At 39.1% G+C, this 18,898-nt stretch overlaps 1 protein-coding gene across 1 annotated transcript in view; it reads left to right on the top strand.

Annotated features, from left to right (window-relative positions):
• The window catches only part of EPSTI1 (epithelial stromal interaction 1), a 48,637-nt gene that overhangs the window by 17,743 nt on the left and 11,996 nt on the right, over positions 1 to 18,898 (top strand). The window contains 2 exon segments of the mRNA XM_048926702.1: positions 4,450 to 4,523; positions 15,225 to 15,318. Coding sequence (XP_048782659.1) covers positions 4,450 to 4,523; positions 15,225 to 15,318 — 168 coding nt within the window.

Below are 18,898 nucleotides of genomic sequence, written 5' to 3'. Positions count from 1 at the left end.
TGTTCTTTGGGGTTTTTGACTTCCTTTAGCTCTTCAGAAACTCAGCCATTTGGTTGCACTCAACCTGAGGAGTTAGAGAGCACTAGGGTCAGGATAAGTGTTGTGAATATTGATACAGCTTATAAAATTGATTTTAGCATGAACTTTTCTCTGTAAGATTTGGCTGTGGCAGGTGGCACATAGTAATCCTTAATTGCCTGCTGTACATATAGGAAGAATAGAGTAAAATTCATCCTGTCATGGTGGGAAATGCATTCAAAGCATGAAAAGGTCATTACATAACTACACTGTGCTGAGCACTCCCTGAAATGCTGACACCTCTCCAGCCTATGTAGCTTGCACATTCGGGTGCATTACTAAAATGTAAGATCACTTTTACTGCTAGTATTGGCCATATATTGACACTAGTGACTGCTCACTTCCAATTCTTCAGTTTTATTTACGTTTCTTTGTCTCTGAGTAATTCCCACAATGATTTATTCTCTTGTGCTCTATAAGCCTGTGGAAAAATTCATTCATTACTCCTTGGTGGAGTCCAAGTAGCACTTACTTGAAAATGTAACATGGAATTTAAATGAAAAAAAGAGGAGAAGCATGGTACTGATGTGTACAGTAGTAATGAGGGAAAGTGAGATTTCAGGTTTGCAAAACAATAAAAATGATATTCTGTGTGGAAGCTGAAGGCTGAGAGTTAATTCCCAAATCATCACTACTAGATTTTGTGCAAGGAGGTACATAAACAAAAATAACCTGAATTGCCTCTGGATGAGGCTCACTCTGTTCCCAGTCTTTTTGTGGTCAGTATTAGTTTTTGGTAATAAGCCCATACACAATAACTCTCATGGGCAATAAGTAGTAACATCTGAAAATGTCATTACCAGTTACCAGTTCATGTATAGCTCCAGAAGCAATGGCAATAGCAATGGTAGAATGGGGATTCGTTATATTTTATTCAGCTATTAAATATATGTTGTTTGCCCATGGGCACTGGACAAGAAAAATGTTGCAAGACTGCAATAATTTGTAGTTATACCTAGAAAATATATTGATGTATCTGTTTTCTTTTCATGCTCTTTAATTTCTTACCTTCACATCCACAGATTATAAAATCTTTATAGATGTTGTAGACAGTAAAACTGTAACTATCAGTTTCTTCTAAAGGAAAGTGCATATCTTTGCCAAACAAACTGTTTAATTTGAACAAATAAACTTACACCCACAAAGCAAGCAAACAAAACTAAGAAGCATGAAATGTCACCATTAACCTTAATTTGTGTATTTGGATTGTCTTCTATAACAGTGATTGAACTGATGACATAATAGTATTTGACTGATGAAATTAGTATATTCCTTCTTAGAATATACTAGTATATTAAAAAGTCAACTAGAAGAGTATGCTAGAAAATCATTAAAAGGTGTTGATTTGGCTATTTGACCCTGCCTCCTGATAAAAGGCTCCAGAGACCTACATATGACAGAAAGTGAGTTTTAAACAGCTGGTTCTATAGGCACTATAGACTTCCAAGAGCAAGTCTTTCTGCAATTCCACAAACCTTCTTCTTGCTGGCCAGTCTTTTTGCTCAACAAAAAACAATCTGAAAGTAGACAGTGACTAGCTGACTTTATTGACAAAGACCCTGAAACTTTCACAACTGGAAAGCTACTTTGCCACCAAACACAAGCAGTGAAGCCCTATGGACTTAGAGCTGTTTGTGTCATTGCTTAAATACTTGTTTTGCACAGAAAAGCAACATCTATTCTTCTTTTATCTGTGTGATAAAAAATGAGCATCTGCCAAAGCAATATTCAAATGTGGAAGGTCTGTGTGACTGTGCAAGAGTTCACCTGCCTGTCCTTGGAATTATTTAATTGTCCATGAGGTTAGTTGCTGGAATAACAATGTTTGGCATTGACTTTGTCTCTCTCCAGCTCCCAGACAGAAGATGGATCCTTCCCTCACCATTTTATATTCCACAGGACTAGTCTGTGTGAAATCTGCAAATCTCTGTGTGTAGCAGTGAGTGGAATTCAGGATCGCTTGTGCAGGCATCATCAGGCATCTCATCCTGCAACTGGTTTGATTTGTCTACAGGCTAACCGCAGACTGCATAAATTTGGCTTTCCTTTACCCTTAAGTTAGAGAGCTCTCAGAAAGAATTTTACAGAGAGTTTGTAATGTTAGCAAGGGAGTTCCTGTTTCTGTATTTCTCCCTCGTGCTGAGATGTGTGTCTGATCTTCAGAAAATAGGAATACAGGAGAAGCAACATAATTTGCTCATCAGCAGCAGGCATCTGCAGTTTGGTATCTTTTTTTAGCCTTCACATGACAGATCTTGACCAGATTGAGCCATAAGTTCCTTTGAGTCTTTTGGATGAAAGAACTTGTCGGAGTTCCCAAAAAAACAAGTGGTTGAGATTTGGTTCCTTGGTTTTTAAACTTCATGTATTTCTGCTGTACATCAAACAGTTTAACTTCAGTGTGCTGCACATTTTTATTTCATTTCATTCAATCTATGTTCCTGTTATCCTGCCTTTGGCATTTCCTCTATATATTTTAAATGTTGGCAACGTATGAAAAGATTAGAAGATTTGAAGTGAAAATGCTCAGTGTAATTTTACCACATGGAACTTTCTCACTTTTGCACTTACATTACATAGTAACAGTTCTGCCATCTTTAGAACCTGTCCTATTTATAACATACTGTAATTTAATTTTATTCTTTATCAAATCATGTGCTCTTTAATTTGCCTTTATTAATCATCATGGATGGCCTTTTTCGGGAATTTGTTAAAACCAGGCACTTTACAGACCTTCTGCTAGTGCTTTTCAACATGTTTACCTTCAATATCACAGCTGTTTCATGCTTGGCTTTGTTTCTGGAAGTTGTGCCAAATGTGGAGTGCTTTGGCAACCTCTATTGATAGATTGTCATTAGTTAGAGAATGTTGCAATCTCATTTCCCATCATTTGTATGTGTCCTAAACAAGGGTCTCAGGGTAAACTTCCACATTAGGAAGCAATTGCACCACCATTTTAATATGCTGGAATTTTCTTCAGGCCAGGTTTCGATGGGAAGGGAATAGGATATTTCCTTTTTTTTTTTTTTTTAATGTAGTGGGAGTTGAGGGCGATACTGTGATACTTGAAAGGATTGCATTTGTCCAAGTTAATAACAGTTTTCTATTAAAAGCTGGAGCAGTGATTTTTGGATTTGAGCTTTGAGGGAGGCTTGCAATATGATGGCAGATCTTGTGTCGAATGCTCTTTCAGGCATAAAGGTATCAGCTTTCATGATTGAGTAGTGATTGAGCTAAGCATGGGAACTATCAATGCTGCCGTGAGGGTGTCTCTTACTGGCCAATAATAGATGCCAGTGAATTTTTGTCTTTTTTTTCTTCCCTTGTTGAGTTGCACATATAAGTGGGAGTCTTTTGCCTGAAAATCATTCATCTCTGACTGGGGGGTTAGGAGCAAAGATGTTCATTCCATCCAACACTGTCAGAATTTACCCAGTTTGTGGAGTGATATGCTTTACACCTAATGCTCCTCACAGAACTCTCCTTGCAACTTCTCACCAACCACAAAGTGGGATCTTGTCCTCATAGTGTATCAGAACTAAAATTGTGGCTTAGCACTTATGATTTGTTGCTTTTAATACCCAGAACTGCCTTTTGGTTGCTCTCCCACTGGACCTATCTACAGTCTGAAAAGATATCAAAAAAGAATTTATTTGCCTCCTTTTGACTGAAATTTCACGAGCTATGTACTGCTGCTTTTGAGGAGGAGTTCAAGTTGCCCTTCCATTGGAAAATGTTCGGTTTTATATTGAAGGACCTGATTTCTATTGTGATATTTAGATTTTCCCAGGACTATCGTGTGTCAATATTTTCATTGACTCTTCCACTGCATGTGGTATCTGAGGTGGAATAACACTGGATAAGCAAGCATAAACTCTCATTCTCATCAACCTTAGCCTTTATTCAAATTGGCCAGTATGTGATGCTCCTGAAGGCCATATGTCTATGATCTTGAATCATTGTAATTCCAGTACTGCAGGATTATGATCACTTTTTGTGTTCTGATTCTCATCCTCTACCTTCACGCTTCTCACTGGAACCAGCATTTCATCAGTCATTGGAAGAGATGGTCCTAACAACAGCACAAGAGCTGAGAAGCTGTGAGGCCCCTGATGAGGGCACACCTGCCTGTCAGGACCATGGTGTATTTTTCTGTTTGATTCTGGTCTGTTGATGAACTTACTAGGAGTTATTTGTCTGGTCATGTTTGAATACTTTAAAATTTGGGGTGAGTCACTTGTGTACCCAATCACTGCTGAATCTTTTAGAATCAAGTATTTTTAGAATCAAGTATTGAAATACTTGAAAAAATCAGTTTGTTTCTTTCTGACTAGAAATCTCAAATATATTTTCTTTTTTGTAATGCTGTAGGCAGAGAGACTTGAAGTTAAAAAAAGGCAACAAGAAATGCAAAGAAGAGAGATGTTCCTTGAAGATCAATTTCAGTGAGTGAAATTTGAAAGCTCCTCCTTAAATTCCCTCATTTGCTTATTCTTTTAATTTGGGAGATTTGGGCTTTTTTGTTTGTTTGTTTGTTTTCTTTTGGATAGACTGAGGATTAAGAAGGGTTTGGCTTCTGTTGTTTTTTCCACTTTTTTGACTTGAAATATTCCAAGCCTACTACATACCTTAATCTGTGAGCTCTGGTTCAGTAAATTTCCCTTAGCTTCTCAAAATATACATTTTCAAATGAAAACTGTAGGACTTAATGTTTTCTTTCTCTAACTGAGTCAATATGTGATCATTCAATCCAAGACTAATTAACCAAACAGTATCTACATACCCACCCATGTATTTTAGTGACTAGTAAAGAAATCTAATCCACATGGGAAAAAATGAGAACTTCCTATATTTAGCATAGTTCTTCTACAGCTTAGTGCAGAGATATGTTGTGAAAATCTGTTTCCCAATAATCTCTCCTTAATGTAAGAATTAGATACGGCTTAACTCTTTATAATTAATTCTATTGGCAGTAAGGTTCCTGCCTTGTTAGTTCATTCTGCTCTATCTATTTATTTTTAACTGATCCAAACCAACTCTATCACATAATTAACACACCATGCTGTTCAGTCACCTTTACCTTTTTTATCTTCTACTCCTAAAATTACTCACCTTTGTTTCTAGCATGATTGATTGCTCTTTCCTCCTCTGTGACCTTTGGAAGAACAACTTTTGTCCCATGCTAGAAGCTCCAGTTCCTTCATCATTTGCCGAGCCTCTAATCTACAGATGTTTTGGAGCTTTCTCACTGACCACTTTATTGACATCTTTATTTTATTTCTTCCTGTTTATCTTCAGGTAGGGCACTTTCCTAAAATATATTGCCAGTGTTTGTCTACTGGTATTTTGTAGTTTGTCCCTTCTTACAGTATGGATTTCCCCTCAGCACACCTTCATTTATCAGGATCTGTACTCAGCTCTGGTGAGGCTGCACCTCGAGTACTGCGTTCAGTTTTGTGCCTCTCACTGCAAGAAAGACATTGAGGCCCTGGAGTGCATCCAGAGAGAGCAAGGAAGCCGTGAGGGGTCTGGAGCACAAGTCTTATGAGGAGTGGTTGAAGGAACTGGGATTGTTCAGTCTGGAGAAGAGGAGGCTCAGGAAAGACCTTACTGCTCTCTGTAACTGCCTGAAGGGAGGCTGTATTGAGGTGGGGGTCGGCCTCTTCTCTAGTGTAACTAGTGATAGAACTAGAGGGAATGACCTGAAGCTGTGCTAGGGGAGATTTAGGCTGGACGATAGGAAATACCACTTCTCTGGAAGAGTGGTCAGGCACTGGAATGGGCTGCCCAGGGAGGTGGTGGAGTCACCGAGCCTGGGGGTGTTCAAGGAACGTTTGGATGTTGTGTTGAGGGACATGGCTTAGTGAGAACTGTTGGTGATGGGTGGATGGTTGGACTGGATGATCTAGTATGGTTTTCCCAGCCTCGGTCATTCTATGATTCTATGACTTCTGAAGACCATGCACAGCTTTGTATCTCTGTTCCTTTATAACACCTTCATGCTTTTTAAGCCTAACGCAACCACAAATTCATCAGTACAGAATCCTCAATTTTGAGACTCTTTTCTATGGGGATTGTGAGGGTTCTTATCTTCCCATTTAGCCTTTTTTTTGCCTTACGTCTTATTCAATTGCAAATGGAGATATATCCCTTCCCTTCTCTGATCTTCCCCGTCTGTAACTTTTTGTTCCTTATGGTGAAAAGAATTCTGCTGGGATGCTTTTTCTGTTGCAAGTAAGCTTGGTCTTGTCAAAAGCAATCTCAAATGATACATCTTCATGTTGGCCATTAGTCAGTCTCCAGGTGGTGTAGGGGCTTACACTGACAAGGCACTGGCTGGCAACTTTCTGTCCACTGATGTAAGAGAATCTCATGAGCCTTCAGCTGGAGCTGTCCCAGGAAACTAAACTAACTGATACTTTTGATGTTAAAAAAGGAGTGTGTGCTGCCTTGCCTAAGTTATTAAACTTATATAAGGAGAGTCAATATGGATTTGGATGTAGATATGGAAAGAGGTGAGCTGAAAGCCTACCTACAGTTAATGCAATTTTGGTTAACCAAAAACCTTTCATATTGTAGAGAATACTATTACTGCCTTCAGTGGTCCAATTAAATCCTCTTGGGGGCAGAGAAAGGAGGGTCTTGGGCAATGGATTAACTATCAGATATTGTTGAGGTCATATTGCTAAAATACATTTCTGTTTTGGAATACAGTATCCTGTAGTAACAGGAAAATGCTGTGTGACATCTTGGATCTTGTAAAGTAACTCCATTTATAAACTGCTAGTTATTAGAGACATGTCTGCAGAGAAATGTTAAAGCAGTTGTGTGCTTTTGCATACTTTGCAAAATAGAGAGATTCATTACTTCCATCATTTGAGAATTATGTCATTTGAGAATTATATCATTATGTCTAGCAGCAAAACAAACAAATATGAGGTTGTGCCCCTTTCCTTGCTGTCTCTTCTAGGAACAGTTTGATCTCCTTCCCTGCTTGCTCAGAAAGGGGCAAGGAGGGTCATGGGCTGCATATAAAGCAGTGACCTCTGCAAAGTCATGGCCTGTGGAGCCATTTCAAAAGGCAAGCTGCCTTATTAGTCTGTCCTCTGTAAGCACTGTAGCAGCAACATCACTGTTTCCTGAGGAGATCAATGCCTACCAGTGGTCTCATTAGCTGGGAAACCTTTTGAATTGATCAGCACATTCAGTTGTGTCTTCAGACACAGGGTACAGCCACATGAGTCCCCCTCTGGTATGCAGTGCTACTTCTATTTGATTTGGAAAAGCAGTTAAGGTTCTTGTGTCATTAACATACTCTACCAAGAAAGTATGATACTGGCCAGAAGTTCCTTTTTCAGATGAAATTCCTGTCACTATTAAAAACACGAATTTCTTAGTGAAATGCCCTCTCAAAGAGTAATGTGAAATGAGCAAATGCCAAAAAGAAAAATTGCCCACAGCCTTGTCCCCTGCCTACAAAATGCAAGTATTTCCTATCTCCTGAAACCTTTCTTAGCTTCCTTATGTAAAACTGGCCCTTGAAAGTCAGCTGTATGTGTTATCACAGTTGCTTGATGAAGTGTTGGTGTCTTGTGAGAATGAGGTCTGGGCACACATGCAGAGTATTATGGAAAAACTGCAAGTCTCACCCTGTTGAGATCAGCAGCTCCTCTGTCTCAGGTGAATGCAGGCTCTATCAGGCAACTAAACTGGATAAAACTCACAAAGTTTGTACTAAAGTAGCTTTGTATAAAAAGTCTGAGCTACATGCAGGAGTAGACTTTGGTCTGAGGAGCTGCTGCACAGCAAGACTGCTATGGTTGGTGCTTAAAGAAGAGAAGAACTTGAGGGACTTTTTGGTCATAGCATTGCTGTAGTTCTGCCTCTCTAAGTATTAAATCTAGAAATTAAGAAACACATGCACGTGTTTCTGCTGCAAGCTTATATATGAAATGGATTCCTTTATTCTCAGAAATAGTTTATTTGAAGCATTTTACATTGATGACCTACAGTAGAAACTGTATTTCTGTCAGATTGTATTAAGAGATAATAAATGCTTTTGTAGCCCGTACTTAGCAATCACCTAATCCTTGCGAGGAAAGAACTCAGTGTACATTCCAAATGGGAATGAAGAAGAGGTTAGATGGTTAGATGGCCCAGGACTATTCAGGATGTCCCTTTTACTCAGGGAACAAAAATTGCTTTTTAAACAAATTGCTTTTGAAGGAAAGCCACCTCATGGCTTGCTTTTCTCTTTGGCTTGTGTGAGTGCTCTTTCCAAGCTACGTTAATCTGAGCCTGAGCTGCAGGATATCTCACCACAAGGTTTTAGCACAACTCTCATAAGGTGCTTTTGCTTAATTTGGATTTGATTTCCCAGAAGCTGTGGTGTTGGGTGTACACCACAGCAAATCTAATACTGATTTATGTAAAGAGAAAAGCAGTCTAGTGCACACGGTTTCTTTTTAATGGCACATGATGGCCTTTGTATCGCTTCATCCTTCTCTTTGTTACATGCTTATCTCCCTGTTTTTATGAAGGTTGTATCCCTGTGGAAATTTCTGGCACTGTTGCACTCTGGTACATGTGTGCACTTGATATACTCAGAATTTGGAGCTGGAAACACAGTTTGCCACAGTACCTCCGAGTGCATATTCCAAACATAGTGCAGGAGTTTCACCAAACCAAGCTGATATACACTTGCCTGCCAAAGCAGTTTTCTCCAAAGTCATAAAATCCAAGAAAATAAAACCTGAATCAAAGCAGAATTTTTATTTATTTCTCTATTTTTACAGGATAAATACTCATGTCCTTGCCAGTTTTCAGTCCTCTATGATGTGTGGTTCAAACAGCAGGCTGGTAACAAATTTTCCCCACAGAAGTGCAAATGTAAACCTGACCAGACTTTTAATATAGGTTGCTAAAGAGAGTGAAAGAGGGCTCACACAAAAAGGTTTGCAGCCTTGAGAATCTTTTGTTTGCTCTTTTCCACCACAATGGTCTCCGTTTTGTTCATTTGCTCCTGATTATTTTAAGCATTGTCAATTATTTAGCTAACAGGCAGAAAACTAGGCTTTTATAGACATCTAAAGGGACTCTCCTGAGTGTAATAATGAAGGCAGTTTATTGAATGCCTGTGAGGTTGCTTTCTAATTGTATACATTAATCTGCCCATGCAAGCTGGCTGAAAATATAGAAGCAGATTGCACATACAGATGGAGCACACAGAATGGAAGATCTATGCAATAGACTTATACAAAACTGCATTTTCCTTAAAACTGGATTTATGCTTATTGCCTCAGATAATAAATGGAACTTGATGTCTAAAATAACTTCCAAGAACATTGGATGAGTTGGTGGGAGGAAAGAATAGCTTAGCAGTATTATTTCATTCAGTCAGGAAAACAAAAAAAAAGCAAGTAGCTTGACAGGAAAAATTAGTTTTGGGTGTGAGTGGGAAGTGATGAAAATAATTCTGCTGAGAAAGTTCCTATTTTTTGAAAACTATTTTTATACTTTCTTGAAGTCTTATATCTAAACTGTGCCACATTTTTTGTCCTTATCCCCTAAAAGAGGAACTCATGCCCAAGGACTTTGGCTAACAGCCAATGGTATCTCACTTTTGATCACTGTTATTAGGTTTGTGCAAGTCCTGCTTCGCAAACTTGTACATTACTCCCAGTGAATTCAGTGAATACTTCTTGAAACTTGATATGTAGCTTTTGGAAGAAGCTGGGCTGGAAAGCAAGTGAACAACATAATCAGAGGATGGCCCTTCTTCCCACTAAATGACAATGGGGAAGAGCCATCTATATCATGCAGGAATTTAACGGGTTAGTCATTTCACACTGTAGACATTCATCATGTACCTAACTTCCAGCAGAATAGAATCCCCCCACACACACTTGCACTAAAACATGTTCATCAACTCATGCTGACAACTTTGCACGTAGCTGACATTTACTTTCACTTCTGTCATAGAATCATAGAATGGTTTGGGCTGGGAAGAACCTTTAAGATCATCAAGTTCCAACACCTTGCTATAGTCAAGGACACCTCCCTCTAGACCAGGCTGCTCAAAGCCCCATCCAGCCTGGCCTTGAATGCTTCCAGGGAGGGGGCATCCACAGCCTCTCTGGGCAACCTGTTCCAGTGTCTCACCACCCTCACAGTAAAGAATTTCTTCCTTATATCTAATCTAAATCTACCCTCTTCCAGCTTAAAGCTATTTCCCCTTGTCCTGTTGCTACATGCCCTTAGAAAAGATATCTCCCCAGCTTTCCTGTAGGTCTGCTTCAGGTACTGGAAGTCCACTGTAAGGTTCCCCAGAGCCGTCTCTTCTCCAGGCTGAAGAGCCCCAGCTCTCTAAGCCTGCCCTCATAGGTGAGGTGCTCCAGCCTTCTGATCATCTTTGTGTCTTTCCTCCTGACCTGCTCCAACAGCTCTATGTCCTTGTGTAATGCTGGAGATCCTGTAGCTTAAGTAAATAAAGAGCTCAGGAGCTATCTTGTTTTCAATAGTAATAAGTGTCCATTATCTTTTAAGAATTGTCAAGAGGTATAAGTTGATTTATGATACATAGAACAATATTGAACTGTTTTTTAAAGCACTGGCATTAAAGTTGGTATATTTTACTATATCCTGGCATTTCAATATCCATCAATTGTAGCAAAACAATTAACTGCCTCTGGTTTCATTGGGAGGCAGTAATGAAATTACAAGAAGCCCTGTTTAATTGATACATTTTTAATGCTAGTCTGTAAAACAAGCTTAAAGCCGATAACTTTATTTGCAGAAAGAAAAAATATTTTTTTTCTTCATTATAAATGAAAGTAACTCTCGTCAGTGACAAGCTTAGCAAGAAATGGTGTGTAATTCTTATGTGGATGAAGACGCTGGGGCCTGCATCCATATTCTCATTCATGTCCCCAAAGGTGAATGCTTTTCAGAACTGCTTCTTTCCTGGAGGAGTTCAAGCCAGGTTGGACGGGGCCCTGGGCAGCCAGATCAAGTGGGTAGCAAACCTGCCTACAACAGGGGGAATGAAACTTGATGATCTTTATGGCCCCTTCCAAGCCAGACCATTCTAAAATTCTGTGATTCTCTTTGCCTTGTATGTATGACGTGAATTAAGATCCAAATAGACAGCAGTGAGATCCCACTTGGCATACTGCATTGAGATGTAGGGCCTCAACATAAGAAAGACGTAGACCTGTTGGAGCAGGTCCAGAGGAGGGACACAAAGATAATCAGAGGACTGGAACACACCTTTCCTATGAAGAGAGCCTGAGAGAGTTGAGGTTGTTCAGCTTGCAGAAGAGGAAGCTCTGTGGAGATCTTGTAGCGGCCTTCCAGTACCTAAATGGGACCTATAAGAAAACTGGAGAGGTATTTTTTATCAGTGAGTGTAGTGACAGAACAGGGGATGATTTAGATTAGATGTTAGATATAAATTCTTCACTACGGAGGTGATGAGGCATTAGAACACACTGCCCAGAGAAGCTGTGGATGCCCCATCACTGGAAGTGTTCAAGGCCAGATTGGATAGGGCTTGAGTGATCTGATCTACTAGGAGGTGTCCCTGCCCATGACATTGGGTTTGGAACTGTATGGTCTTTAAGGTCCCATCTAACCCATGGCACTGTGTAATTCTATGAGTAGTTACGGCCCAAGTGACACAAGAAGTTAAAGTCCTTATTCTGCACAGGAGATCCATCCTTTTGTCCACAATGAGATCATTGTAGGTCTTCAGATTTTCCACAGTTGCCTTGCTGGAGTCAATTGCAGAACTTTTTGCTTCCCTCCCGTCAAGACTGGGGATCTTGTCAGAGCACGGGAACTCTTTCCTAGGCCAGAGGAACCTAGGCTTACTAAGACTTTTAGAACCATGTCTCCTCTTGTCTCATCCCAGTGGGAATGTGGACAGCATGTGCATTTAGTCACCAAAAATATTAAATCCAAGTAGATTCCCTGATTAGATGTAGTTTTTGAGTACAGAGTATACTCCTTCAAGTCCCTAAATTACACCATTCTCAGTGGAACACCTAGCAGATTCATGTTTCTGCATTTTATATTTATTTGTTGCACTTCGAATACAAGTTTTTGAGTAACAGCTTTTAACAAATGTGCAATTAAAGACTCTGCTTGAAGAATAGTCGTGAAAAGTAAAGCATTATAGCCAAGGGCCCACGGAAAGCATCTACAATATGAACTGACTTCCATGGTCATGCACTGTCCCCTCCTAACATGCTAATCAAAGATCCTGGCAAGAGAGTCATTATTTTTCCATGACAGCTCTTAAGAGTTTTTCAACCCCCAATCTTGACAGTGTTTCACTCCACCACAGCTGCATCTCTACTAATATATTTAACGCTGTCAATCACTGTCACTTTTGAGGCCAACAGGGCTAAGAATGCCTGCTGCCATTGCTAGCAAACTTTTTTACCTCCCAGAATGGGACAATTGCATCCAAAGAGTCTAATGGGAGATATTTATGGTTAATATTCGTTCCTGGACAGCAGCCAGGATTTCTCTGGGAAAGTGCTATTTTGAACGGGTCAAAACTATGCCAGGAACTGTTACCACAATACAGACGGCTGAGTTCCCATTGCTAAGAGTATTGCCTGATGCTATTAAACCAGTATGAGCGTAACCTATTTTAATGAGCGTAGTAAAAGTCTTGTTCCCAACTGTGTAACAAGAAACAGGACCACAGAGGAACACAAAATAAGAACACCTCAGCTTAACTAGTGCTTCCAATTAGTGCTCTTCCCTCCAACCTTATGCTTAGGGGCATTAGGAGCTCAGATTAGCAGCCTGTAAGGAGGATATCATCTTCTTACTTTGTCTAAATTTTGTATTTCCTTCTGCCTAATTATTTTTTGAAGGATACCATTAGGCTGTTGTATGCAGATTAATTTTTGTTAAATTAAACTTTTCTTTCCTTAACATTGACCATTTTAGAAGACCACATTTTACTAGTATTTTTGATTAGCCTCTAAAGTTTTAGCGAGCGAGAGTGAGATGTTGCTCCACCTATTCAAATGTGAAACACCTCTAGACATTTTGATGTACTGATTTCCTTCTGGAGATAATGCTTTCCTCTCTGGAACATTAATTGAACTGTCATATCTCTGACTTCCCCCTTTCTCTGCAGCATGGCTTACACTAGACTTTGCATTATTATGGCTTTAGGATTGATATTATGAAAAATACATTTCAGACAACGCTTTGACAGTCTAGCAACTCAAGATGCTCTGCTGGGTTTCCATAGAGATGATACACTGTGAATTACCCTATATGACTGTCTTTATTAAGTTAGTCTCCAGTCATATTTGGGAACCTGAATCCATTTCTTTTGATAGGAAAATTTTAAAGCTGTGTAACTTCATGTGATGCAGTACACAAAGGCAGAACACATTCTTGCTGCAATACTCAATTTGCTTCCACTTTAGTAATCATCTTTTCCAATACTGAAACTGAGTTCTCTCTACATGTGTACGCGTACTGATCTGGAAAGGGCAATGTCTTTTGCTCTCCATTTCCTTTTTATGCAATTACTGAGAACTTCCACATACCCCCAGGTCATTTTTTTTGCCATCCACAAGGAATTAGGACATCCAACTATACCCCCAAGTGGCCAAGTACTTCTTTTCAGAGCTACAACCTTCTCATTGTCCAGGTTTTCTCTAGGAGTTGCTAGTCTTTCTAGCATAGAAATAAATTGATATTTTATTATAGGTAGAGAGGTATAAAGTCTGCAATTTAAAGCTTCAATTTCCCCATATTCCTTGTAACCTCATCACTCTACCACTTACCTTACTTGGAAAAAAAAAAAAAAAAGTGTCTTGTTAAATCTTGAGTAAGAGGAGACTGTTAATTCATTTAACTCTGATGTAGAGGTGCTTTGTAGATCAGGGAATTTTGGGTTTCACTTGGTTCTTTCTGTATTCTGTCTTGGTTGAGATCTATCATAACTTGCCAGGTAGTGAAGGAGAGGGAGTGAACTGTGAATGGTGAAATTCTGAAAGCATGGCTTGCCACAGCTTGAGCAAGCACTCTGTACTTACACAGGTAACACGTTTTTATATCTATAGAGTAGCACAGAAGAACTTGTGGGCTCTTTTGCTTTTTCTGCACTTCTCTTCAATATACCCTCTGACCAGCAGTCTGTTTCTGCAGTTAGTCATTGTCACTGTTTGACAGACAAGGCTTTTTCTCCAAGGTTAAATAGATGTCTTTACTATTGGCATCTTCATCCCCACAGAGTTAGTTGGCTGCCCTGTTAGTAAAGTAAATCCTTGTGTTGAATCCCCCTTGAACTACCTTAATGCTTTCCAAAGATGTATAAAGAAATAAAATTGGCTCTTTCCTCTCACTCTGTTCTTTTGATTGAACAGAAACTTCAGTAGATACGCCTGGGTCTACAGGTTAAGAAACTGATTTCAGATCATGTCGCCACAACTCCTGCTTTTAGCATTTATGTTGTTTCTTGTGACTTTGTTTGACTCTGTTGGTTGAATCTGTGAGATAGCAGGTGCTATCTTGAAAATATGGTTTATAAAGGATGCAATAGTAAAAAAAAATTGCCCTTGCCAGAATAAGAAATTATAATGTTGTGCAGTATTTTTTAACTAAAGATACATTTGTGTTTATTTTACAATGCTACAAAATTGCTCAAAGTCTGTCTACTGGATTAATTAATCTGTTGTAAGGGTGTATTTTATTAACAATGAAGGAAAATGGCCTAAAATAATATTTTAAATTACTTATCTGAGATTTAGGGATTTGGTAGAAAGGTTAGCAACTATTCAGTGAAGCAGTTGCGTTCTGATGAAGTCCAATGGTTTGTGAGTCTGTATTTTAGGAGCTTTGCCATGCTGAAAGAAAGCATAACCTCTATGGACCCCAAATATGCAAATGACAGTAACTATTTGCTTAAAAATCTCTGCAGCCGATGTTTTATCCACTATATAGGTTCTGTTTCTCTGTCCCCTTTTATTCTGTCTGTCCCTGTAGCCTTTTGTGATATTTTTCAGTAGTCACATGATGAAATGTCTAGGCTAGATTCTGAGGGTGGTATAAAAATGCTGTATTTATTCTTATGGAAGCACTAACAATTCTATTTGGATTGGATTTCTTTGTAGCAAAACCAATGAATTATTGAACAGATTGGACTCGGGTTTGCCAAAGAATGATTCCTGTCAGACTGCTAATTGTGGTCCAGAATCAACAGCATGGGTAAGCAAAACCACGAAATGTGCAATATTTTTCTGTCAACTTTCCAGGTGCTGTCAATAGTGTGATATTAGAATATTCTAATTGAGTTTAATTGCCTATACATAACTCAGCGAATAGCAAGCAGTCTTTCTGGGTGAACTGCCTGTGTTGTCTGTGATACACTGGCAGGGTATCTGACATAGTAGGATACTGCCTTTATTACTTGCAGTTCCCCTCCTGATAAATATGAGCCAGATTTATATTCTGTGTTCAGATCAGAATCTTAAATGTGCTGTGTACCCATCAGTTGGAGGCAAGCTTTTATGGAATCCCAACTAGTACCTGTCAGCAGATGCTTTGCTGCATTGAAAATCTAGTCAGAAGAGAAGCTTATTTCTCACTGCATCCTAAAAGTGATTTTGTAGACTGCTTGGGGACTTTGTCCCAGTTTGAATGAGCCTCTTAAGTATCAATGTAATTAGGGAATAGATAAAGTATTGCAAAAGTTTCATTATTCTAATTGCCTCAAAAAGCCTTTTGCACTTCTGATTATTCTCTCCATGTCTAACCAAGCATTCCTACCGATACGAAAACTTACACTGAGGAATATTAACTCTGAAGACAGAAATCTCCCCTTTGTAACTTGGGGATGACAATGTAGGCAGAAATTATTGTTATGAACAACAGTCCTGAGTCAGCAGAAAACTGGAAACATCTAATCTGGGTGACAGATACAACCTTGAACACCAGCAGCTGAGTAAGAAAATTAAAAATTTTCCTGTATATTTCCTCAGAAGCCTTGGAAATGTGCAAGACCCTCCTTACAGAGAAATTGCTCTGAACAGAATATATGACAGTCCTGTCTTGCCCCTAGTATCTCTTTCTGATTTTCAATTGCTTGAAAAGGGAAGGCGTTACTGAAAGAAGGTTGCTTTCCCCTTTGATTCCTCGGGTCATTTTTTGTCTCTGATAAGCATGAAGAAATCTTAACATGTGAGCGGTGTTATAACTTTAAGAAGACAACTTCTTTCCAGCAGTGCTGTGTCCGCTAGATTTAATTGTAACACAGTGCCTTTCAGGCTATGTTTTGTAGTCCTGAGTAGACAAGCAATACAGAGGACTATGGGAAGGAAGAAAAGATGTACTGAAACAGTATCTAGTTGCCTCTGAAGCATGCTATGCTCTGAATGGTGAGGAGCTCAGTCTTTGGTAGAGAAGACCAGGCTCAACAGACTTCTGTATGCTGTGAGCAGGGAACTATGAACATAAGCGAGCTCATAGCCCCAGTATTGACTTGGATTTCAACATTTTGGTGAGATGTCTGTGTGTAGGTGGGTGGATACCTAAGGTAACACTGAATTCTCTCAGGTAGTCCTACCTTTAACCTTTGCCATTTATTTCACTTACATCCGTGTCTCTTTCTCACTGCAGTTTTGGAGGAGTTTCTTAATAAATTATGCCAAATTATTTAAGTTCAACTTTTGCTTAGCCAGTATCCAAGCAGATAGGATACATAGTATTTCTATACTGTTCTTTATTAATACCAGCTTATATTATGCACGTGTGATCCTGTGGAAGATACGCCTGGTCTTTTCCAACCTTAGTGATGTCATGATTCTATCATTCTGTGACAAGGGAGAATGGTTTTAAAATCAAAGAGGGGAGATTTAGATTAGATATTGGGGAAATTTTTCACTGAGAGGGTGGTGAGGTACTGGAACAGTTTGTCCAGGGATGCTGTGGATGCCTCATCCCTGAAGGCATTCAGGGCCAGGTTGGATTGGGCCCTAGCAGCCTGATCTAGTGCCTGATTTTATGGCTGGCAACCTTACCCATGGCAAAGGGTTGCAAGGGGTTGGAAATAGATCGTCTTTAAGATCCCTTCCAATTCAAGCCATTCTGTGATTCTATGTCTTTTTTTTGCAGCAGTCTTTCTATAGCTCAGTGAATCAATTTATCATTTGCATATAATGCATTTAGTAAGAAGTCTTTTTAGCCAACTTGGATGAGATGCAGACTATATATAGGCATACGCAGAACCTCTGTGCTCTTTGTAAAGAATCTGAAGCACATAACCAATAAATTGTTATCTAAATGAACTTGGCATAGTATCAAAAGGCTAAACCTCCAGGGAGTCTTGTACTCTTAATTTTGATGTTATCTTTTATTTTTCCTTTGTCTAGAGTAACTAAACCATTCTGGAACAATATATTTGAAACAGGGAAGTGTGATAAGACTGGGAAGTGCATGATAAGAATGTTAAGGAGCAGGGGGTTTATGCATATTCATATAGGTTTTTTTATTATTTAAATTTAATGCACTAAAACAAATCTGAGACAATGTTATGTTGATTGAATTCTTTTTCCCTTGCAGGACTTATTTGTTAATGATACTAATTCAGTACATCTAGTTCAAATAGCAGTGTCAAACATTACTTGATGCATGTGAACAAATTTGACTTTTTTGGGGTGACTCTGTCATTGGTGACTTTTTTGGCCCACTTAATTAATTAAGCTCATAATTAATTTTAATCCTGTCTTCAAAGTGTTACCAGTCCGGTATAGAGTCTTATTGTCTTTCAGCTTGATTAACATACACTCCACACAATTCTCCAAGCCGTTAGAGAGAGTAATGAATAATATTGGACCCAGAATGAGTCTCCCTGGACACATGTAACAACTCCTCCCGGCTCAAAATTGAGCTATTAATAATTGCTTTCTCTATTCAGTCTTTTTAGCAAATTATGTGCCTGTCGTTTTAATGGTGTCATTCTGCACACATATATCAAGTTTCAAGAACAGACCTGCAACAAATTCTTCACTAAAGTCAAACCTGCACATTTCTTGTTTTAAATTATATTGGCTCATTATTTAGTGTGCTATGCTCTGTACCTGCTTGAGGACTTTACAGTATAAGTTCCTAAGGATCCTATAAAATCCTAATGGTATGCTGGCCCTTTGAAGACAACTGTAACTTGTAAAAGACCAGAGCTAGTTACTGGAATGGAAACAGGTGAATACTTTCATTGTGATGTCTAGTTTCAGATTTTCTCTTGCCTGACTCCCAACTAAGAAAGCAGTCCTCATCTCTGAGCTTCTCTTGCCCTACCACCACACATTCCTTTCCAATATTTATATGGAAACAATCATAGAATCACAGAATTCTTAAGGTTGGAAAGGACCTCCAAGATCATCTACTCCAGCCATCAATCCATCACTACCATGTCCACTAAACTTTGATCCTCAGTGCAGCATCTACTTGAAAATCTCCAGGAGAGGTGACTCTACCACCTCCCTGTTCTAAAACATTACCACTCTTTCTGAGAAGGAATTTTTCCTACTCCAGCCTGAACCTCTACTAGTGTTTCCCTCTGCTACCAGGTCTCCCTTCTGTTTTGTTATATTAGTAATGCTTCCAGTGCTTTTCTGTCTTCCCACAACATCCCATCTCACTGTCTTATATCCTGATTGCATTTTTCAGTTACTCAGAATATCTTTATGTATGCCACTGGAACAAGCAATAAAATGTGCTGTGGCTGCTTAGTTGTAACGTGCAGGTGAACATTCAGCTAAATGGAATGCCTGAAAAGTTTTAAGCCACT

Source organism: Lagopus muta, chromosome 1, assembly GCF_023343835.1.
Source record: "Lagopus muta isolate bLagMut1 chromosome 1, bLagMut1 primary, whole genome shotgun sequence".
Taxonomy (NCBI): domain Eukaryota; kingdom Metazoa; phylum Chordata; class Aves; order Galliformes; family Phasianidae; genus Lagopus; species Lagopus muta.
The sequence above is the reverse complement of the archived record's forward strand: the minus strand, read 5'-3'. Positions and strand labels throughout refer to the sequence as shown.